The sequence below is a fragment of the Sceloporus occidentalis genome, unplaced genomic scaffold (assembly GCF_023333645.1).
Source record: "Sceloporus occidentalis isolate IW3139 unplaced genomic scaffold, rSceOcc1.0.p SCAF_330, whole genome shotgun sequence".
Taxonomy (NCBI): Eukaryota; Metazoa; Chordata; class Lepidosauria; order Squamata; family Phrynosomatidae; genus Sceloporus; species Sceloporus occidentalis.
Window position 1 is genome coordinate 209,039 of NW_028317310.1, and position 24,630 is coordinate 233,668.

The following is a 24,630-nucleotide window of genomic DNA, read 5'->3' on the forward strand; positions in this document are numbered from 1 at the left end:
CCATTACTATTTTACTTCTGATGAATTTGATGGTGCTATTTAAAACAATAAATAATAATAATAATAATAATAATAATAATAATAATAATGAAAGACTGTTCCACTTATCTACCACCCTCACAGCAAAGTAAAACTTAACATTACATATAAGCCTCTTACCCTCTCCTTTTATATTATGACCTATTGTCCTTTTTCTTCTCTTTTGAAACTTCTCTCCGGTACTTTGTTAACAAATAAAAACATGTGCATCTCCAACTAAGAAATATAAAAAATCTTGTACAGCGATGCAAACCACATTTATCTGGGCCGCTCGTGATGTAAGAAAAAGGAGTTCATTTTAAGACTTCTTGCCTCTTGGGACCAACAGCTTACGCAAGTTAATAGTTTGAGTTCTATTAAGGGTTCATAATCAAACTCCATGACTTCATTCTGGCTCCAGAGTCAAATTTATCTTTGAAAACTGATAGTAAAACCCAGAATTTTAGAGGTATTTGTGAGTGGAATAATCAGGTGATGTCAAACACAAAAAATAGCGATCATACCCAGTTGGTCAAAATTCCATTTATCCTATTGGACAAATAGTCCCTACCTAGCAGCTATTTACATTTAAAGAAATTAAGGCTATAAGCATTCGAGCTTAAAACTTAGATTTGAGAAGATAAATTGGGTTGAAAAGTTCCCATGTGCTTTCAAACTGTATATATTTCCATGATCTGGTCAACCATGATTATTTTCTTTTTTTTTCCTTTTACTTATTATCATGCCCGGGAACATTCTTAATGAGCTGACCCTGAGAATCATTAACCCTTTATCAGCCCATCGATAACATGCAATGACACTCATCAAATGGCTCTACTACCGGACCTCGTACTTAAAGGGTTTTTTTTAATTACAAGATCACAGCAAGGAAGGAGTCAGTTCCAGATAGTGTGACCCCGAGAATCTGCCCCTTCTCTCTGAGACCCTGAGATTGGGGCAAAAACCCCAATGAATGAATGGGACATCCAACTATTCCTGCCCTCGTAGTCATACGCCGGTATAAGATCCGCGTGCGTCGTCTCAGCACATGAGTTAATTTGTACATTGTGTTGGAGAAAATGCATCATCGAGCAGGGTGAGAAACTCAATTTATATAATTTTCTCCAACTGTCTCTGCATTTGCTATCGCAATGTATAGATTTTTTTGTTTAGCTTTATAAACCATCCTTCCCAAAATGTTGGTGACAGCTTCCCTTATAACCTAGCGAGAAGGTAGGCTAACAAAGAGATACCCGGATTATTATTCGTTGAATTGACAAGCTAAAAGTTACAATTGGCAGATGAGTCACCTTGTAGTATAGGGGTTTATACTTATATAAAAAAAGATATGAGGGGGTGTGATCAGAGAAGGGCGAGTTCCACCCATCAGCTAGACAGAGGAAATAATTAGAATTGTGTGCAAACTTTATGCTTTGCAAAACCTGCCTATGGTTACTATGGCAACCTCCTCGGATTTCTGCCAAGTTGGGTATTTAAATACATACTTGGATATACAAAGAGAAATGTACTAAGGGTTGATCATTCGGAGAGATTTCACTCCAATGGGAAAAAAAACAAATTTTAATTTCTTTCATTTAGCGTTTATTGTATTCTAAGAGCCCTGGTTGACATGGTGAGAAACGTTACTCATTTTGGTACATAGGAGAACATAGGTGATGTATACAATTGTAAGAATGAAAAGTCCATCACCCAATTGGACTCCGCCATTAGGCAGACTAGACAAGTGTATAGAGCTTCAGTTTCTAGAGACATGGTTGGAGTCAATGGGTGGAACTTGAAGACACATGTGTACAAGGTTCCTCCAGTTCCAGCTTTTGCTCTACCTTAAAAGTTATTTTCTTTTAGTGGGTAGGTTGTCCATATAGATGTCTGAGAGACACCTATTCCTGCCCTGAGACACCTACCAGGAGTTCTTCATGTTACTGCTGTCACAGTTTCGAGAGATGGTGGGATGGTTGGTCCTTCATAAGTGATTCCACCATCAGATGGCCAAATGTTCTTTTAAATATACCCTTCTTTTCTTTAAATACAACCTATATAGCATCATTTTAACAAAGGACATACCTAAATAAGTATACATTGACAAACAAAACAGTAAGGAAAGTGAAAAAGAAAAAAAGTAGCAGACATTGGAAGAGGATCCTTATCAGCGAGGTCAAGTAATCTGAAAAAATTCAATACAAGCCTGAGCATACTTAAGGAGGTGGATAATATTATTGAATAATGCTAATCACAGGGACTGTGCAGAATTAAGTAAGTTACGCCATGGAGACCAGATATCCCAGAACAATAGAGTATATCTCCAAAATGTTCGTGAAAGTATCTTTCACAAAAAATGTGATGATCTTTTTGATTGCCTTTTTATTTCTGGGAGAGCTGGAATTCTCAGTGTTTTCCAACCTCTAGCTGATGAAATTGTAAAAGCTGAGATTATATTTATCATTAAATATTTTAAAGAGGGGCCAAGAGAATGAAGATCCAAATAGAAAAGAAACATTTGGGGTGTTAAACATATATTAAAATCCAGAAGTATTGATAGCAAATGCGCAAGTTTCTGAAGCATGGCTTTTAATTCTGAGCATTGCCACCAAATGTGGAAAATGGTACCGGTTTCCTTACCACATCTTAAATATTTGGATATTTATTATAAAATTGAGGTTATCTGGAGGGAACTAAATGCCCTTCTTTTTTATTACAGAGCTAGATTCATATTCCATTGGTCCATGTTCATAAAAGCAATTGGTGGAACCCAACCCAACTTTTTTCGATGAGTGTAAAAATGGATGGGGTGGGTGCAGCCATCTTTATGCTACTCTTTCTGTAAAGGAGTACCCACTATGCTATAGGATATGTCCTTGACCTGTCCTGTTATCTCCATGTCCTATCTATAGTATATAGTTGAATTCACTTTACAAAGCATGCATTGCTTTAATCCAATCTGGGTATTGTTAGCTACCACTATCCACTCATCTCCTGCAGCCGAGATTCCTGGGTATTGGCTAGTGGCCCTTTTTTGGTAGGGGATAATTTTTTGCTGTTTTTGTGAGAGTTGCCCATATCATATATTTTAGATTATAGCGTTGTTCGGAGTCCTAATCCTGCAGTTTCACACATCACATGACAATCACTCCTTCAGATAACAATCGTTCATGAAGGAAGTGTTCTGTAAGGTTCCTTTGGCCACCTGCTGTTCCATTACAGTTTCTCACACATCAGAGGAAAAGAAGAAATTGGACATTTCAACATTTCCAATTGTGGAATCGCAACATATAGAGAGCAGCCTTCACCTCAATAAATAAACAAAACAAGTATTAATTAAAAAGTGTTTATTTTTAAATAAAAGATAGAGCGTATTGCTCAAAAGTTTCTAGAAGTCAATGGTGTACAGCTTCAGAGAAGAAAGCAGAACCATATTGAGATCTGGATTTCAGAGAAGAAAGCAGAACTGTATTGAGATCTGGCTTTCATGATACTGTCCGTGTGTTGCTTGTTGGATAGGCTAAGTTGGATGGAGGATGTTTGATTGGACAAACTCATCGCTAGACTAGAACCCAGTGACACTTTTATTGAATTTTGTAGACAGAGAACACAGATTTTAAGTTCACTATTGGTTCCTCAAGTCACTTATTCTACTGGTACTTCAGATCTATCATGGAAACCATATGTTCTGTCCAAAAACCAGAGGTTAGCCAAGAAAAGGGATATAGAAGGATTCAACTGACACCTTAACTGTACACAGTTTTTATTTTAGCCTTGAACAATTCCAAGTAGTGAGCACTTGTTCATTTTGATCATGATTGTGTAAAGTACCTAGACGAGGCGTCTTTGAAAGTCAGAAATGTGGGTCATTAAGATGTCTCAAAGAAACTACAGTGTGGCATTTCTACTTAAATTATTGCTCTTCCAGTTTTGACCTCTGCCGTGCACATTATTAGTGTCCATCTGCTTCGGTTCACCATCTACTTTTTTTCTTCAAGGTCCATGTGATACAGGATAAGATATGTGGTTCCACAAAGACAAGAGTGAATTATGACATAATATTCTATCGAATTAACAGGCACTTATACTGCCTTCCAGCTGGTGATAATTGTTAGGAGGTAGTAATTCCTCTGACATGCTAATTATACTATATTAGTGGGTGTTGTATAGGATATTAGTGTGTAAGAGTGTGAGAACCAAACATTCATATAGCTAATCAGCTAATGAATAATTATGTGTCACTTGAGAAACACAGACGCACTTTATCTCATTGCCAGCATTTGATAACATAGCTACGTAGGTTGTATTAACCACCAATGGTTCATCATCAATGGTCAATCTTCTCCAAATAAATTGCTCCTAACAACTGACTTAGAGAACTGGATAACGGGATTAAAAGAACACATCTCGAAATTATCTTTTGATATGCTTATTCCTTGTTGTCTTCAATTAGAACCCCAAGTCTCCTTGTACCCTGCAGAATGTTTCTATGTGACATGCTCAGGTAGACACTTAAGCCCTGACATGTTTCCATTAATGGCACATTAGCCATAAGTAATGCGAGAATGACACAGACAAGGTTGTTGAGGTTGGGTCATGACTCCTGACGCTAGTGAAGAATGGAGGAGATGGTGGAAACACACGCTGCCGAAGCCTCTGTATGTGTGTCCAGCTGAATTGGGGCTCAGCACATTAGAACTTAGGAATTTGGCAAAATGTATCTGCTGAGTTTAGCCAAAACTGAGCTGAATAGGAGCTTCCGTTTGTGCTATTAGGGAGCAGAGTTGAGCATACATGATGGAACTGGAAAAGGGTAAGGGAATGAGAAAAGCTTAGTGTTTGAAAGAATGAAATGAAAGACTGCATCGGGATGTTCTGCAATGGGTCACCAATTTTATCATTTAAAAGGGAAGTTTATGAAAAATGCATGTTTTATGTTTAATTTAGCAATGACTTCTTAATATGTATGTATGCAGCAAAGCACTCCCTCTTGTATCTAAAAGACTCTTTTCTAGAACCTTTGTAGAATATCTTTCTTTACTTCTTCTCTGCCTTTTTATATATATAGGATATGGATATATATCCTAATATTCTCCTGTTCAGACAGAGGTTGTTCACGCAGGGTCATCTGCATACCTAGGAACTCTCCGGGTTTCGCTCTGGGTGAAGTGCCACTTCTCTGGGTCACTATCAGGAAACACTCCACTCCCTGCCCACTTCCCCTCCAACAATAGAAGATGGAGAAACCAGTGAATTGGTGTGAGCAGATGGGGAAGCTGGTGTATAAGTGTGGCCCATGGTAGTGGACTGATTAGCCATATAAAATGGTCTGAATAAAGGAGTCATAGGGATAGCTGCACGATTTCTAGCATTTTCAGTTATATATGAGCTTTGTTTCAATGGCATCTCCACTCCATGTGCTTTCTTATTAACTTAAGTGAGAACATCGTGGCATTGCCTTCAACGATCTCTGTGCTTCAGGTCTGTAGACCATTTGATTGGGTTGATTGGTGCAGTTAGTGTGAGTGATGTTGGTTAAATGTATTAATTAATTAGCATGTGTGATTGTGGATATCTGTTTTACCCAATGAGTAGAGTAGAGTAGTAGTAGTAAATGAGTTTGAGTAAAGGCGCATGCAGTGGGAGAGAATGGAGAAATCATTGTGTATGAACCTGTGAGTAGACGCCTAGTCACCTACAGCGAGTGGATGAATGAAACCTTTCCATTTCTTTGAGTAGACATCTGGATATGATGCTTTATTTTCCCTTGTACTTGGTAACCTTGACTCCCAGCTGGCCGGGCACTCTAACCTCTCTCTTTGGCCTCTCAGGCTGTCATTTACGGCTCCTCTCTCTCCTCCCCACCTCCATACATCTCTGACATCCCATCCTGTTCCTTCCAAGACATCTGTTCTCTGGAAACGTTCCTGCATTTTTTTAGACATGTAACCGGAGAATTTCTGAAGGGATAGCGTGTTTTGAATCCCACGCCCCCGGTGCTGGAAACAAGTGCCTGTCTTTGGCTTAATTAGCTAATTACTTGTTCTTAACGACTGGGAGGTGTTTTCAATATTTGGATGGTTTTGAATCTTCATGGCGTGATTCCTCCTCCTACTACTCCTTCACTTAAACTTTTTCTCATGTCACTCCTCACAACGGTAGCTTATTATTCTTTCAATATGCTGCACCTCTCCTCACTATCTCTGCCTTCCTTTTTCTCTCATACTGTGACTTGTCTTTCCATTTCAATACCGCTCTCCCCATCTATCTCACACTAGGCGAGATTGATTGGCGTATCTTGGCCCGACGCTGCCCTAGGCCCAACTTCCCCCACCACTTACCTCTAGGGCTGCCGTCCTCTATGCTAAGCACCGGGGTATGATGTCATATGCCAGAACGCTGTATTGTAAAGTAAGATCATGATTAAGCCTAGGGTATTTGGCACCCAGGGCGGATCGTGTATGTGACACCCCCCCAAAAAAATAAATTAATGTTGGCAAGAATATTTATTTCACATAATGTTTTGAATGCTTAAAATAAAGAGGGGTATCTGGAAAAGAACGGGCCTTATAACTCCTCCAATTACTCCTTTTAACTCCTCCCTATAGCTCCTCCTATTATTCTATATAACCCTCCCTATAACTCCTCCCATTATCCTATATAACGACACCTATTACTCTATGAGCGTCTGTTGTTTTGCTTCTGAGATGCTTCAAATATCAGGGACCCTGTCCGCTGTTAAAAGGCAGTTGCTAATATTGCTTCTAAACAGAGATTAATAAACCAATTCTTAATATTTACAGATTAGTAAACATTGTATCAATGCAAATATATTCAAATATATTCAGAGAATATTTTAATGAGGAATTCCTGCCAGCTCGATACCTAAGAAAACATTTGAAACGTGTTCCCCTGCACTAGTAGTTGCAGGGTATAATCATACTAATATTAACATAATTTAATTTACAAGGAAAGCCCCATAACTATATATATATATATATGTATATATATATATATTATTTTTTTTTAAATTAAAAATAGTGCATACCAAAACATTATAATAGCGTTTCAAAAAGTTTTTATTCAGTAAACATCACTGCACACTGCACAAAACTACTGTAGTTTTTTTTTGTTAATTTATAAAATTTCTTTATAATAAAAAAATGTATAGATTAGTAATTTTATATAATTTATTTATATATATATATATACATACATCTATTTATTTATATATATATTTATATATATGTTGAAATGTATATTTTAATTATATGTAACTACCGTATATATTTTTTCATTTTATATCTGCACAAAATAAATTAAAAAAGATCATTGTACCCGTATTGCATAGACGATACAGAATCCTCTATCGCTAAAGACTCAGGGCAGTTGCATGCAAATGAACCCCCCCTCAGGGCTCACTTTCAGCGCATGCATTGAAGATGAATTCCTCCGGGCTTGTATCAGCTGTATACATCGCCTCGAATCTCTGCCATTGGGCAGGTGAGAATCCGAGAATCTGAGAATAAAAAATATGCTGCATTTCCTTCCGAGAATTAGCGATAACTACACACCACCGAACGCTCATGACAGTAAAACATAGCCACCGGGCAGGTTAATAGGATTATTGCCGCAAAAAATTAAATTCGAAGGACTTTAACCGCTTATTTTATTACATGGCTTTTGGGAATCATACCTACAGCTTGTACCTAGTGTTTAGATTTTTGGTTTAAAGTGTAGGACCATTAACGTGAGCAGAGCTGATTCCAGCGTCACTGCCCTGAACTGAAATAATAATAATAATCCAAAATGATACAAACATCTCGAGGGTGACACCCATTATCATACCCGGGAACATGTGGGCTCCGGCTACCTGGAGTCTATCCAGGATGCGGCCAGGACTGCTTGTTGGCTTCATGTTGATGTTGTGGGTGGTCCCACTGACATCGCAGGCGGTCCCACTGACATTAGTGGGTGTTCCCACACAGGGAAACACCCTCATTTAAAAGGGAAGTGGGCGGGGAGTGCGGTGCTTCTCCTGGAGTCTCCAGGCACAAGTGTTCCCAGGTATGCCCATTATTAGCATACGAAGTCAACACTTGCAATCCTTACGCTTCTTCTTCTAAGGTAGCCTTAAATGGGAATAACTCGAAGGTTCTGTTTCATCCAGGCACAGACTGGCCATCTGGCCCAATGGGCAAAATACCCGGTGAGCCTCGCTCCATACTCACCCGACCTGTTGCTCCAACTGGATATGCCTCGCCACATGCTACATGGGCATAAAAATGTGTCCAGCCAATGGCAGCCACTGGCCTTAAAGCGACAGGGCTGCCAAGTCATCTCCTGTCCGGCAGTCCTGTCGCTTTAGAAACACTTCTCCTAGTACTGTTTAATGCCTGAATCCTTCCCAGAAATAATACTTTAATCAAGTAACTTGTTGCCTCATTGATTTATAATACTTTTAATTGTTTTATGACACAAAAGTAGGCACTGATTTAAATCCAGTGCTTTATATGTAAATATAGCACAGCATTAACAAAAAATGTAATTTTGCTCAGATAAACTTCCTGGACCCGGAGGCCGCCATTGTTGTTGTCATGTGATATTTTGAGTGACTTTCTCTGCTCAGACACCACACTGAGCTGATGCTTTATGGCAATGCTGATTAATCCTGTCTGTCAGAGTATATTGGAGACATAGCTAGAACACAAACGGCTAATATGCAGTTGCCTTAAAAAAACAAAACAAAAAAGCCCAATACTTGAAAATGTATTTTTAATCTTATACCAGTACTAAAAGATAAAACAATTATGCACATTCTCCAGTAAACTCTTAGAATGGCTGTTCTAAATGACTAAGAGATATCCACACGGGATTGTGTGCTATGAGAAGATGCCACTGGGTATAGCGTGTTTATAAATCTTTCTCTGCATATTAAACTAAAATTTGTAAAGATTTGAGACTTTTCTTGCTCTCTGTTATGTCCCCCCCCCCTTCGCTCCTTATTTGATTTGGGTGATTTGGGTGTAACTGTAGTGTAACAGTTTAAAGGTTTGGGGTCACTTAGGCATTTCCTTGTTTTTGAAGGAAAAGCTAAATTTGTCCATTAAAATAACATAAAAAGGATCAGAAATCCAGCACAGATGGTGTTAATGTTGTAAATGACTATTGTAGCTGGAAACAGCTGCTTTTTAATGGAATCTCATCATAGGCATACAGAGTCTCTTTATCACTCCCATCACTCCTGTGTTCCAATGGCCCTTTATCACTCCTATCACTCCTGTGTTCCAATGACCCTTTATCACTCCCATCACTCCTGTGTTCCAATGGCCCTTTATCACTCCCATCACTCCTGTGTTCCAATGGCCCTTTATCACTCCCATCACTCCTGTGTTCCAATGGCCCTTTATCACTCCCATCACTCCTGTGTTCCAATGGCCCTTTATCACTCCCATCACTCCTGTGTTCCAATGGCCCTAGTTCACTCCCATCACTCCTGTGTTCCAATGGCCCTTTATCACTCCCATCACTCCTGTGTTCCAATGGCAAGTTGTGTTCACTGATCCAAGTTTAAGTTTAAAAGGCTAATTGATCATTAGAAAACGCTTTTGAAATTATGTTTTTCCATGAAAAAAGTCAATTGACCACAAACCTTTAAATGATATATATATATGTATGTACATTGACAGTGCTTGTTTGAGACACTGGTGATCCACACCACCATTTGCTGGGTATGAGGGTATCACAGGGTCCTACAGCCGTTGTCTACCAATGGCGTTGTGTACTTATCAGAACCTTACTCAAGTTACACAGGTAACTCTAGGTTTCTCTGTGGTCCAAAATAGATCACAAAGCCATATAAAAAGCATTGGTAAATCCTTGATTTACCCCTCTAACCATAGACCTTCAAACAAACATGACCCACATTGGCCATTTCACAAGTTGTGAGGTATGGTGGGCATTTATTTTTATTTTATTTTTATTTTTTATATTGGGCCCAACTATTTTTCTGTGAGACAGATCAGTAATATATCAACTTTACAATTAAACTACTGATAAAACATATAAAGCAATCTGACAGTGGAATATCCCACTGAAAGCACCCAAGAAATCTTCCAACATGGCCGGCTGGATAGGGTATCCCTGATCGGTGTTGACAGGAAATCTCTGGCACATCGGTACGTCGGCAAATTGCCAGAGGTTTGGGGTACGTTGTACGTCCCCGAGTTTTCTACGGATGCAACTGTGGCCCCGCTTGCAGCAAACCTCAATCCGCTTTCCTGGCTGTCACGATCTCACGTTATGAAAGCTTGCCAGGGGCCAGCGTCAACTCGCACAGAGCAAATCGGGGCTGTGGATCTGCTTGTGCCTGTCAGGGCATTAGTCCCCATCATCGCTTCTTCCGTATAATAATAATACTGAACGCCTATACACTAATAATTAACACACCGAGCCGTATTACAATGCCGGGAAGGGTCATGATGGTGGCATGTTGTTTTTATAAGATATAAAAGATATGCATTAACCCCTTAAGGAGAATGGGCGGTCCCTAAACCCATTGAAAACAGTGCATTTTGAGCCCGTACATGTACGGGCTTTGTCATTAAGGTGTTAAGAGATAAAAGAGATAAAAAAGAGATTATGTGGATAATGAAGTTATTTTTTGTCAGAAACGAGCTGTGCTTTTCATAGAAAAGATAGTCAACAACGAAACATGGAGGTGGAGAACTATGTGTTTAATGTATCCAGGGGTCCTCAAGCTTATTCTATGGAGGGGTATAAAGGGGGTTATATGTAGTTCATAAGAGCTATCGTAGGGGTGGTTATTAAAAATCGATGTACATTGGCAATAAAATAATACGACAATCGTCCATGCCTTAGGATGCTATGTATAGAAGACGAAAGACCGTCGATCGATGATGCCAGCATGAAACTGGTCTAAATAAGATTGGCAAATTACCAAACGTATATGAATAGGAAGTACATTGTCATTAACGTATAGCCACGTCGACTTGTATTTACAACTCTCTAAATAAAAATGAATGTCTGACCATAGAAAGGCCCCTTGTTTTTGTTGCCTCGGGGTACCACCTGTTATGTGGAGCAATTGGAAGGCATTATGCGGAGAGGATGAATATATGGTTTAGCAGAGGGTTTTATATGGAGATGTGATCCAGAACAGCAGAAGGATTTATACAGACGGCTTTGCGGACGTCTGCTTCTTTTCTGTGTGCCTTTCTATGTTCAGAATTATTCCTCCTTCACCTCGGTTAAATAAAGCCAATTCCCCTCCTGTGCTTCAGCGGAGATCAGCATGTATCTGCTCAGCCTGTCACATCTCCCTAACACGAGAGGGGCTCCATGTCTTCATCAAACAGACACGAAATCCTGCAGGCCATCCTTTCCTTGCCTCCTAATTTTCCAAAGCGCTGGCGTTGCACATAGCAAACTAACCAAAGAGAATACTTCATATATATATATATAGAGCTCCTCAGGCCTAATAAGCCCCTGACCCACAGAGTATACAATCTAATATCGGGTGGAGAGGCGTAGAATGAGTCTTTATGGTTAAAAAAGGAGATTAGAATGTGACTCCACATTGATTCTTCCTCTTCTTGATCTGGATATGGAAGCAACACGGCTTACGATTTAATAAAGCTGTCCGATATAGTATATTAGGATATACATAATATTAACAATAGCCTCGTTAGCCCGGTGGCATAAATACAAAAATTAATACTGGCGTTTGTGGTTTTCGAGATTATCAACTCAAACAAGTCTAAAGAAAATCAAGGGTACCTGATGCTCTTGAAAGCTCATGCTAGAAGTCCACACTCATGTTGCTAATACCTACATTACCGCCACTTAGGACCTTCTTTAGCTATGGTTGTGGCTTTAGAATTCATTGATGGGTTGTCTTCTCTAATTTTAAGGGTTTTTTTGCCCATTTCTCATATACTTTTTTTGACCGGTTTACTTGTAATTCTGCTTATAGCCACAGGAGAGTCTAGAGACTCTCGATCCAAAGCTCCTTACTGTATTCAGTCAGTCGTTTAGGTGAGGACAGGTAAATCATGCTTATTGTGATTCCATAGGTCATCGACCATATATAAAACATATTAAAAAAAACATATTTGCCATCGATTTAAATCTCTGAATTGGTACTGCTCTATTTAATTTCCATTACTTTGGAAATAAACAAATATAGAGCTGGTTTTTTCGCTTTAATGTATTTAAGTTGGATTGGTGATTATGAGTGTCAGTGGTAAGCGGAATGCACAGTTTAGGGTTAATGATAAGAGAATAAATAAATCTTAAGCGTGATCAGATACTGAAAGAGTTAAACAGGGATAATATGTAGAAAAAAACAGATCTGTTAACAGAGAATGATATGTGGAAAACACGAGAGAGAACTGAAATTGGATAAGCAGGGGGGAAAGAAGTCGGAGTGTTGGGGGCAGATATAAGAAAGGGAGGTGTTAGGAGAGGAGAAAATAAAATAGAAAGAAGCTGGAGGGGAAAAAAAGAGAAAAAAGAAAGTGACGGATTTGAACAGGCAGACGGAAACGGACAGATAGAGAAAGGGAAACGGAGAGAGGGAAACGCACAGAAAGATAACAACTGACAGAGAGAAAGAGATGAGATAAGCAGAATTATGGAAGGAGACAGCAGACTGTGAAGCAGAGAAAAATAAACCAACACGGAGAAAGGAGAAAGGATTAACTCATCTGTGTGCGGCGCTCTCCATGAAAATTCTCCTAACCCAATATCCTATTGCTCCATTTAAGCTTTTCCTTTAACTCCTCCTATTACTCCATATAACCCCGTCCTATAACTCCTATTACTCTATATAGCCTCCTCTTATAACTCCTATTACTCTATATAGCCTCCTCTTATAACTCCTATTACTCCATACAACCCGTCGCTCTATCTCCTTCTTTTACTCCATATAACCTCTCCATATAACTAAAGGCACATGACGTAGGAGTTACAGGTGGCAAAGATTTACCAGGTCCCCATGGACTGGAAAGAAAGCCTTTGGAAGCCTAAAATATTTAACTACATAGTTGGTTATGTGTAGAGGACCGTAGTTCAAAATGGAAAAATGGTGTGTGGTCAGCATAGCAGCTCATGGAAGGCTCCGCTTCAGCATGTGGTACTAGGATAACTTTTTATACATAACCCCGACGGTCCTCCACCACCTACCTTCTACTACCTACTATGGAAAGAAACACTCCTTTAACCAGTTCTACTCGTGCTGTTAAGTGTTAGAATTAGACTTTATTTCATTTCACTAGGTGTTCCTTGTGTTGCACTTTTGTTCCTTAGCGCTTGGACAATATAAAAATAACCATGTTGTTAATTCTGGAATTTACAGATCGCATCTGCACATTTTCTGGATTTGTCTTAACGTGGCGATTTTCTCAGTCGTTTAACACATTTGTGTTTCGTTCGGAGTAAAAATTGAAAGACTCTGATTTATTGGAAAACAGCAGAAAACGAGATGTTTTCTGAATGTGTTGCCAAAATTGTACTCCTTGAGATTACATATCGCTTCTTTTTTTTAACTTTCTGCTTACTTTATTACAATGAGTTTAAATTCAAATTAAAGCAGGTTTCACAATGAACTGAAATATGTAAACTTTGCCTTAATTTAGGAAATTGAGGCAAGGGCCATCTTTAACCGCAGGTTAGCTTCGTTGGGGGCTCAGTGGCCACCTGATGACGAAAGTGCGGCCAACGGCCAACAGAAAGTTGTACAAAATCTTACTTTGTCAGCTTTTTGCTAAGTCAGGTATGATCTGCTAGTCGTCTTGTTAGATTCTAGAGCCTTTTCCCCTTTTTTTCATGAAGGGGACTAGCCCCCAACCCCCCCAAAATTAAGGTACAATCAGGAAATTTATTTTCGCAATTCATTTTAAAATATTATTCCCACCAAATTTCTCTTATGTTAATATAAAGATTTCACGCTGAAAACAATATCTTCGAATGCTAGATTTATATATTTTTTATATAACTTGGTTGGATGAAAGTAATATAAATTTGGTGGGAATAAATTCCTGAAGACAGCCATCTTAGATATATTTTTAGTCCCCCTTACAAATCGACTGTTAATGTTGGATACCCCATGGATGAAAGCATCCTTGGGAACGTTTTGTTTTTAAGATTTACATTGAATATGATTCCTATATTAATTCCCTCCAATTCATTTCCTTCCATGTTTCCTGGAGTCCATGTATTTTGAAGGGCACCAAAATGTCTGATAGAATCAACCTCGTCTAACCTAATAAAGCACTAGGCCTTGGAGTCTTCCGTAGGCCCGAGTTTTAAGGTATTTCACACTACTTTCAATCTTCATCTTCTATGTTTCATGAGGGGGTCTAATGAGGGCTTTATATGGACCCCCATTCAGATGTTGGTCACAATATGTACATTTAAACAGCCAGAGTAAAATACATACATTTTAAAATGTGATTTAATTAGTCATGCATTCCAATAAGTGTGTTTTTAGATTTTATCAACATGGATAAGATGCTTACAGGCATATATTTTTTGCTTAACAATATACCGGTACATACATTACCCAAATGTACATATTTAATAATACATATAGTAATATACTATATATATATATTCTATATATGTACAAGTAACAATAAATCTGATTACATATTAATATAAGAAACGCATTACGTACCTTAATATATTAACGGTTCAGTTTAGTTGCTAGAAATTTAGATTTTCATTATCTACCTGATCTTATAAGTAATATGCACATATAGGTGTTTATAGTAATAAACCATGCTGCCACATTCCATGTTATATCCCTACAGACCAGTGAATCAATTCTTTTTAATCACATAAAAGGCCGGTTTTCGCAATAAAAAAAAAAAAAAAAAGTGCCTGGAAGATTTATTTATTTATTTATTTATTTATTTTTTGATAAATAAATCCTACTTTCTGTCTTACAGTCAGAAATATTTAATTAATTGTATCCCAATGAAATGCATACATTTCCACAGAAAAAAAAATATATGTATTACAGGCAACCCTTGATATTCGAATGATGGTTTTACAATTCCCATGATTCCTAGCAAGCAAAAACAAACAAAAAACAAAAAATCGTAGCCCTGTTTAAGATAGACATTTAAAAAAGGGCATTTTGGCATTTTATATGTTATGCGTAGTCAACATTTTTTTCCATGAATTATTGTACTGTTGCACCAAGACGGTCGTTAAGATGCGTACACACTTATTAGATGACACTATGATGCAATAATGACACCATTTGTGGGGAAAGGACTTCTTTCACCCTTACCTTTTCTCTAAATCTCCGGTTCTTTTAAAAAAAAAAACTAATTTTCAGAAGGAAACTGAGATGCGGTTATATTATTAATTAGTCTATGAAACAAGCTGACGTAGCATAAATGTCAATGGGATTTGTGTTAAAAATACTACTTAATTCACCGTTATATGGCTGTCTCATCATATATTCAGATATTTTAAATATTCCTCTGGCCTTGTACTTCTTAAATTCCTTTTATGCAATGATCCGAAGCAAGTTCTGTTTGGGGAATATATATATATATATATATATGCCTATCCCATGTATGTTTGAATTCCCTCGCTGTATTACCCTCAACCGTTTCGTCTGGGAGGTTGTTCCAATTATCTACCACCTTGGACGTGCCTTCATATGACATAAAGGCAAAAACCTGCATACACATACCTTGATTGGCAAAGGTACGGTATGGACCTATAGTGGGCGAGATTTTTTTCCTATGACGTAAGACATGCCAGATCACAATGTGTAAAATTTAGATCAAATACATTACATCATAATAAATGAATATAATTATAATAAATATCTCAAGGCCATTGGCTTTCTTGGGCTACCAGAGTCTGCCAAGTAGACACGTTGGGTCTCTGTGGGATATGAGTACTTTGGTCTACTAGACCTTGACCTAGGCTTATGTTCTGGATCACCTTATGCCCATTTCATGCATACACTTCTGATGAAAGAGTCACAAACTTATTTACTACCCTCCTCGTAGAAGAGTTATTTGTTCTATGTGAAACCTTTCATTACTTTAATGCACTTGTCATCACGTAGACCATGCTAATCTGTTCTCCTTGTCTTGTAACACAGAATTACTGCAGGCGCAGTGATGTTCTCATTGTGGAGTTATGTTGCACGTCTCGGCTCTGCTCCATCTCTCCGGGGTTTTCTCTCTCACACCATCAGGCTTTCTCTAATTCTTTGTTTCCTAGCTTTGCCTCCTAAAATGTGTTACTTTAAAACTTTTCAATCAGTTCGGGCAACTGTATGGTATGCCAATGCTCGCAGTTATTTTTCTTGGCAAAATTCTCTACTCCCATACCGAGCAACATCGAGACACCCCATGTTTTTTTTTGGCTGGCATTTGGCTTTGGCTTGCAACCTCCTGGTACAAGCGCTCTATGAAATATGTAATAACAAATAGTCATTTCTAAAAATGTGAAGAATTCCGATGCATATCTAGACACATAGGTGGATATTTTTATATTAAACCCTATTTACACCCATATGAATATTTATGAAAATTGATACCGACGAAATGTATCGTACTAGCTAATAAGACGATGTAATGGCCTTAATCAATTCTCCAGTAGATGCGCTTGATAGATGAGCCAAATGATAGTTGATGGATACATCTCCGATTGATAGATAGGGTTCGCGGATATACCTGACAGATGAAGTCACAGATATTTGATGAATGGAAACGCAGACATCTGACAGATCGACATGCGTGAAATATGAAATTTGAACATATTGATGGATTAGCGGTTAGAAAATAAGTAGACGCGGCGGAAACGTAGTTATTCAGTGATCTAAGGTACATATATATATATATAAAGCCAAAAAGATATATTTGATAGATGAGTTGAGATGTTATTTGGAATATCCCCGGGAGAGAACACGGATTGATTCTCTGTCCGACACTACTCACGCCAGATCCAGTGTAAATTGCTGTTCCGTTCTTTTGTTAAACAAATGTTACGCTTGCTGCTGCCGTTCTATCTTATGGATTTCCTACCATCATTATACTGCTCTTTTCTTGCATAGCCTTCTAAAGTTAATCAACGGGGAATTCTGCTTCTCCGTCAAAGAGTTAAACTGGGCAGAAGTCTCAAGGGGCGTTATACGTTGTCAGGGTTTGGGTAAAGTAAGAGGTGAGAGATTTCATATGATAAGATGCTTCATTTGACTGCCAGCAATTGCATCTGTTCAATATCTTCGTTTAAAGTTCATCTCTCATCCTTCATACTCTTCTTCTGGATAGCTTTCTTCCCCATCTGAGTTTTTGCTTCAGCCCCAAGATAGCGGCATCTCCAACCTTTCTTGGGCTCCAGGCTTTCCTCTAAATATCCTGACTTAACCCGCTATATCTAGCCAAAAGTTATTTCCACTGGGCCGTCAGTCCTTCTTCGGGACTTATGTATTTGTAGGAGTAAAATACTGATTTATGGAGACAAACTTCTGTTTGTCCCATAAAGTCCCTGATGCTAGGCTAGGTCAAGTTCTTCCTCAATGTGTTTCAACTACTGGTTTCTCCTCAGGAAACCTAATATTGTATAGTGTTTTCCAGGCTGGCTCCTCTGCTTTTGCTCTTGTTCTTCCTTTCAAACTAACTTATCTCTCTCGCCTTTGGGTGATTGTTCTTTACCCCCTTTCCAGTCCTCTGCCTTAGCCAGCTGTAGAACATTTGGCTCTCTATCTTTAAGTTTCTCACCAGAGGAACGCTCATTTGCCTTGTGAAGCTTAAGACTTTACTTATGGCTTAGTTCTCTCATATCTAGACCAGCTTTCCGTTCACGAGCTCCACGTCTGTCCTGCATCATCCTACCTAGATAAGCTCCCTCTGTTCCTCTGGCTTAAATATTTCACTTTATATATCTCCTAGGCTGATTATCTCTCTTCTTCCATGCTGTAGATCAGCTTGCCGTCTTTTTATGTTCCTGCTTAATATGTTCTCCTTTTTTCTCTTCTCTAAAACTTAGTCCCTCAACAGTATTTGCTCTCATACTCCAAAGTATTTTTCTTTGCTTTGTGCTCTACTCTTATTAAAAACAAACAATTATGATATTCTATATTTCCTATCTCATTTTTGATTATGATAATGTATTCCTTCTGCTGGTTGAACTTGCTTCCTCTGGTCACACTAGATACCTCTTGCACCCATGGGCATCTCCAAGCTCTCTGGTAATTGTCCTCATTCTAGGCTAACAAAAACTCTTTATTCTAGAACATCACACACACACAACCTGTATCTGTCAAACAGTCAAAATAACCTTTTATGAGACTCCTTTACCTTTCCAACCATGCAACAAAGGGACTTAAGAATTACATTTTACAGATGCACAGCAGTGCGTTTTATAGCGCGTGATTGAGATATTGTATTGGGGCTCTGCTTATTTCAATACCTTCTTTGTGCTAAAATACTGATTCAGTGCAACAGATCTGAAGACAAAAAAATCAAGCTTGCTTTGAACGTTTCTTCAAGAAACACTGACTACATGTAAAAAAAACGAAATGTTTCCTGAATCTGCTAAATAACTACTATTATCACAGACTCATAATAACCTTCATCCACCAGCGGGAATTCAACATAAACCCTGGTTTCGTTGGACTGCAATGCTCACAACCCTCAGACAGAGGTGTGGTAGGAATGGTTGTCCTGGTATTGGGACCACATTATTGCCCCTACGGGGCTTCAAATAATGCATTTTTTTTTGTAGAGGTTAAAATATTTTATCACCATGAACAATGTCAAAATCTCAAGAATTATTGCTGTCATCCCCATTCACTTTTTAAGCCCACATTAATGGGCAGATTCAGCGGATGATCGTATTTATATTGTCTCCCCCTTTGACTTCACTCTCCTTTACAGTGATTAAGTAAGTGCCTATTAGAGCTGTCCTCCAGAAACAAACTCCCGCTGAAGTTGAGGTTTACTGTCTATGCTGCGGATTCAGAGGAAAGCAGTAGTCTCTAGAAACAAAAATCCTTTAATTTTTTTTTTTACATTTATTTTGTTCATCTTTCTTTTCTCTCGGTCACTCCTCTAGCATATTGTCTTTATATCACAATTTCTTGCTACCTTGTGAATTTACATTGGTTTTAGATATACTGACCACTTACATGCCATAAACAGTAACCCTACATTGTCTTTAAACAAAAATTCCTAATATAAGATTTATACATGCACAATACACATTATATATATATATATATATATATATATATACACGATAGATAGATAGATAGATAGATAGATAGATAGATAGATAGATAGATTAAACATTTTTATTCTGGCAAGAGTAAAGCCATAAATTAGTACTTAGAAAACTTAAATCTAACGATTATACACTTCTTGTCTGCATAATCCCGGTAAATCACACAGATTACTACTTTTTATCTAATTTTTTAAATCAGAAAAAAAGATTGTAACTGATTAGAAAACCAATAGCATTTAATTAGATTTTAAAGGTGTCTTAACTAGTGTGACATATAAGAGTTTGCCAGCAGGGCTTATTGCTTGTCAATCGCCATGATTGCATTAGAGATCACAGTGTTTAATCCAGACCATTATAATGCCATATCACACATATTCAAGAAAGGCAAGTAAAGGTACATCTGAAAACAATCCCAACAGTTGGGAAACTCACCTGTCCATTCTTGCACAGGTCTGCCCACATGCTGGTACCGTCCCCACCTCTCATCAGCACATGGTAAGTGAAGAAATATGTGCCCGGTACGGTACAGCTGAACCTGCCACTGGCTGCATCGTAGTTGTTTCCAAGGTTGGTGACCACATCGTCAAATTTGAGAACTTCGTAGCCTTCGTGAGGGTTCTTCAACCCGGCGTAGAAAGCCACACGTGGAACTGTTGTATAAGTGGCTGTGCTAATAGCACCGGTCACCCCTCCTCCTGGCAATCCTGGTGGTCCAGGCTTGCCTGGCTCTCCACGCTCTCCTGGAGGTCCAACTGGACCCGGTGGCCCTGGTTCTCCGGGCCCTCCAGGTGGCCCTGGCTTGCCAGGGCGTCCAGCTTTGCCTTGAGGACCTTGCACCAAGGTTGAAGGCGCTTGTTGTCCTCTGTCACTGAGGGGTTCAGCTCCAGTGCCAGCCCGAATGCTGGTACTGGTGGTGGTGGTCCCAGTTTTGCTGAGGTAGGGGTCACACACCATACGGCAGGTGCCCAACATCTCATAGTGGCCATCAGACCCCACTGAATTGACCAGAACAGGAATAAGGATTACCAATATTAGGACCATCACCACGCCAATAGCCACTGCTACCAAAGTCTTCCTCCCAAGGCCGAATGGGGCCAAGGGACGTGGGGACGAACGGCTGGGGGGAGCTATGGTGCCGAGGGGACTAGGGTTCAAGAAAAATTACCCTTCCCAGAAGAGAAGGGAGGAAATGAAAAATGGATAAAGTGCAGAGGAACAAGAGACGAACAATAATTGAAGTAGTAAAGCAGAGTATGAAATAATGGAGGATAAAAAAGAAAAAAAAAGATTATGAATTACATAGGAAATTTGTAGAGGGTTAAAGACTTCAAGATTAGTGAACAATGAAAAGAAACTAAAAAGAAATAAAAAAAATAAAAATTGAAAATGAGAATGAACAAATAATACCCAGATAATAAAGGATCACAAAGGAAATGAAGAATTACATGTAAAAAGTTCAAACAACAAACATAAATTTTGTGAAAGATTAAAAAAAGTATATGATTAGTATGTGTCACAGGATAGGAGAGAGAGAGAGAACAGATTAAGACAGGGATGTATAAGACACATAAAAGGTGGGTAGGATAGAGCGGAAGAGAAGGGGAGCGCAGTGTGAATATTTAAAGAGAGCAGAAGGATTAAAGTCAGAAGTGTATCATGGAGAGAGGGGAGCAGCAGCAGCAGCAGCGTGGTATCGGACAGGGACAGAAGAGAGAGATGGAAGGAGGGAGATTAGAAGAGAGGGATGAATCCGCTGAAACAGAAGGAAGTCAGAGAGGCAGCAGGGAATCTAACTTGTGAGAGGATGGTCTGGAGAAAGCGAGTCTTTTATACGAGAGAGAGCAGTGCCCCCTAAAGCATAAAGCAGGTAATTCAGATGTACTAAAAGACAGTGACACAGGTAGTCAGACAGGTATAAACAGGTATCGACACTGTCTGAGCTTTATATACAAAAATAGCTCATCCGGGAGACCAAAAAAAAAATCAAAAAAGCTCAGCAGCTGTTAAGCAGAACATTTTACTTCTGCTGGTTTTTATAACGCCTGTGTCAGCTACTGGACGTACGTGACAATAATGTGATTTGGGACCTTTCTTGGTTGGTTAATATTGTTTTTGATTTATTGGAATGCTGAGATACATTCATTTTGTCTTGCAATTGTTTAAGGATATTCACAGGTCTGGACAGGGGAAGACAAGTCGGACCCGGCACTTTAAGGCCGTCGGCCGCCTAATTACATAAGTGAGTCCAACAGCTGGGTATGCGTTACTTTTTCAAGCACACATAGTGCGGCACTTTTGGCCAGCGGCCCTCTGGCCATTTGCACGCTGAGCAAGATGGTCAGTCTGGGTGTGGATATTCAGATTGTACCCCTTTGTGTGTGAGCACCCTGAAAAAAATCTATATTTTTTTCAATGTTTTGGGTGCCCTGTCACTCCTACAATTTTAAGAAGTTGTATGTTCTTTGTTGGTTATGGGCATATTGGGCATATTATGTAATAATATGTAATATTTAATAGAATCCCCTTCTACTTCTCACTGTGCCTCGCCCATTGCCACTGGTGGTCTTTCTGCTAAGGGCCTCCTACAATCTGGAAGGCCTGTCTACTGCCAAGTTTAGCTTGAATTGATGTTATTTCAGCAAACTGGTGCATAGAAAAGTATAATTCCATGCACAGCGTTGGTCCAGTACTTTCATAACGTGTAGGACAGCTATAGTTAGGGATGCTGGCTGTGGCCGAAGCCCATTGTCTGACTCAACTCGTAAAAAGAGAAGAAGTATGGACCAGAGTTGAGACAACTCATATTCCTCCTCTCATCCGTTTTTGTTGGTGTTTTTAAGCATCCTGCTACTTTTCTCCTGGTTTTGGCTCACCTGGCTTCGCTGGTGGATGGCTCACTGACCACCTTGGAGAACAAGTGTGGTTCTTTGTGCATTGCTCTAATTGTTCGTGTATAATGACGTTTTTATTTATATGTCTATGCATGTTGACTGTACTTTTTAATGTTTTTGACTGCTTTCACCAATGTAGGTCATTTTGTTACACTGAATCATATATAAATCTAAATCCTTGAAGTTGAAGTGTTCTTAGGAACTATTCGACAAATCTCACACCGAGACATCTTTAATATATAATCTATTTCCCTTGCTAACTTTATTTGATGTTCCTTAAGTTTTTTTTTTAAAGGTAGCTTAGGCTGACAACCACACTAATTATTATTTCAAGATTACATTTATCACGCCAAAAGCAATTTCAGAATCATACAAATCACAGCTGATGCTGAGAATTGGAAAGTTCCCAGATATTTGATCAGAAATTCCTTTAAAATGTTAGAAAAAAAACAGCTTCATATTTTACAAGTATTGGTTTACAGTCAAAGGTTTATAGGTTAAATTCAAACACACAAAAATATATAGCTGTATCAAAGTGGCTTGTTATTGTCAACCAAAAGACTTTGTGTCATGGATGACAATCTCCAAATATATTATGTTCCACTATGTTCTGAGGGTGTTTTAATGCTAGTATGATTTAACTGCCCTGTAGGCATGAACTTGGTTTGGCCAGGTAAGCAAGGACAACCTCTTTTCCTACTACTTTTGCTTTCTTCAGAATGGCTGGTGGCCAAAATGTGATGAAATGGTGACCGCGTGCAGAATCAACACATTGACACTGGTACCAAGAGCTCGTTTTTGTTCCTTTGTACTGGTATAGAAGAAGAATCTTCACCAGTATATCAGACTCAGGTTCATTATTTTTTAGACTCTAGAGAATCATGAGATTTTTTTAATGTTACTTAATAGGAAAGAGTTGGTTTTAGCATTACTAGTTGACACGCAGGGCATCCAACTTGAATGTGTTATGTATTCAGAGATAGAGCTGCCCTAGACCTTACCCAGGGCAGCACCCTTAGCTGCCCACTCCTCATTCCCCATCCATCCATGTAGCCATATGGAGCATCTTCTTTTTTGGGACAGTCCCTCTTTGGGACTAAAATCCTCTCTCCATCTTTCCTTTCCTGAAGTCCCTGTTTTTCCAGGAGCTCATAATATCTGCTTAGTGTGACATCACAATGTCCTCATAGCCTTAAAACAATAATTTGAATATAAATGTATTAATCTTCTATGTGCCTACTTCGAGCAAGAAGAAAGTCTTGATAAAGACTCTTATCACACCACGTAAAAACAAAAGTCTCGAAATGTTGGGGTACATATGATAAAGCCATTAAAAGGGCACATTCTAGGGGGGGCGGAAGAGGGTTTGTGTGAATATAAAGCGACTGCAGTGTCAGGGAAACCGCTGAATTAAAATGTAACCGGGGAATAAAACAAGTTTAGAGGTGAGAGAGGTGTCTTAGCCAGTTTGTTACAATTAAGGAAGGCTGCAGGAGCAGGGTGGGGGGCTGCCGGTGGATATATGGTAATCACTGAAGGGGCTGAGATGTTCGGCAAGAGTAGAGGCTGTATGGGAATAAAACTGGAGGAGAAGAGGTCCTGTAAGTAGGACAGCTTAAGTGAGAACTGGTAGGGGGAAGGTATTATTTAACACAGAGGGCTCGTTTCTGGTCACATTCACCAGATAATCCATATTTTGTGGATTGATCGGTGTGGCCAGACGTAAAGTTTTTTGTTTTTTTTTTTATTTGCTCCAAAAAACAGGCAGATAAAAGCAGAGTTAGAATATTCATTAATTAATTCCCTGTTTATCTTGGTACTTGATGTCATATGATCCAGTAACCACCACGACGACGATCTGAGGCACGCTGGCTATTTGTATCCCATGGGTCAAGGAAGTGGCTCGGTAATGTAAAGCAGATCACTGGTACATTGTCTGATCACACGGGAATCAGGGATAGACAATGATACACTTGTCATTTGTTTCTATAATGAATTGGGTTGCCAACCTGGTTTTATAACGCATAAAACGAGCCCTGAAGATAAACCGCAGTGTTGGAAATACACCTTCAACAAGAGGACACGGAAGGAGCACTTAATCTGAAGGCTGTTTTAGTTGCCTCTTTTGGCTGTATGTTAATTCAAGGTAAAACAAAGAAAACTTTGTGGCCCAAAGTCCAGGTCCGCTTGCCCCCTCAACCTTTCCCTGAATAGATTTCATGGAGGCAGCATAATAAACTGATTAGCTGGTGTAGACGTACTGCTCAAAGACTTGACTGTTTAATTCTAGACGCTTCATATGAACATATGCAGCAGGATCACAGGTAAAAAAAAAAAAAAGTCTAAAATTAGTAGATGGGGATACCTTGTATCTTGTACCTTGATAATTGACTGACCTAGATGTAGAATAGAATAAGCTTTAAAGACAAGAGAGTATCTTCCG

The 24,630-nt window shown here is 38.9% G+C and overlaps 1 protein-coding gene across 1 annotated transcript in view; it reads right to left on the reverse strand.

Moving 5' to 3' along the window:
* LOC149274449 (C1q-related factor-like) overlaps positions 1-20,358 on the reverse strand; it is a 28,496-nt gene extending 8,138 nt beyond the window's left edge. The window contains exon 1 of the mRNA XM_089505470.1: positions 19,729-20,358. Within this exon, the coding sequence (XP_089361596.1) occupies positions 19,729-20,337 (609 nt within the window). The 5' untranslated portion in view covers positions 20,338-20,358. The remainder of the gene's footprint in view (positions 1-19,728) is intronic.
* Positions 20,359-24,630: the final 4,272 nt, after the last annotated feature.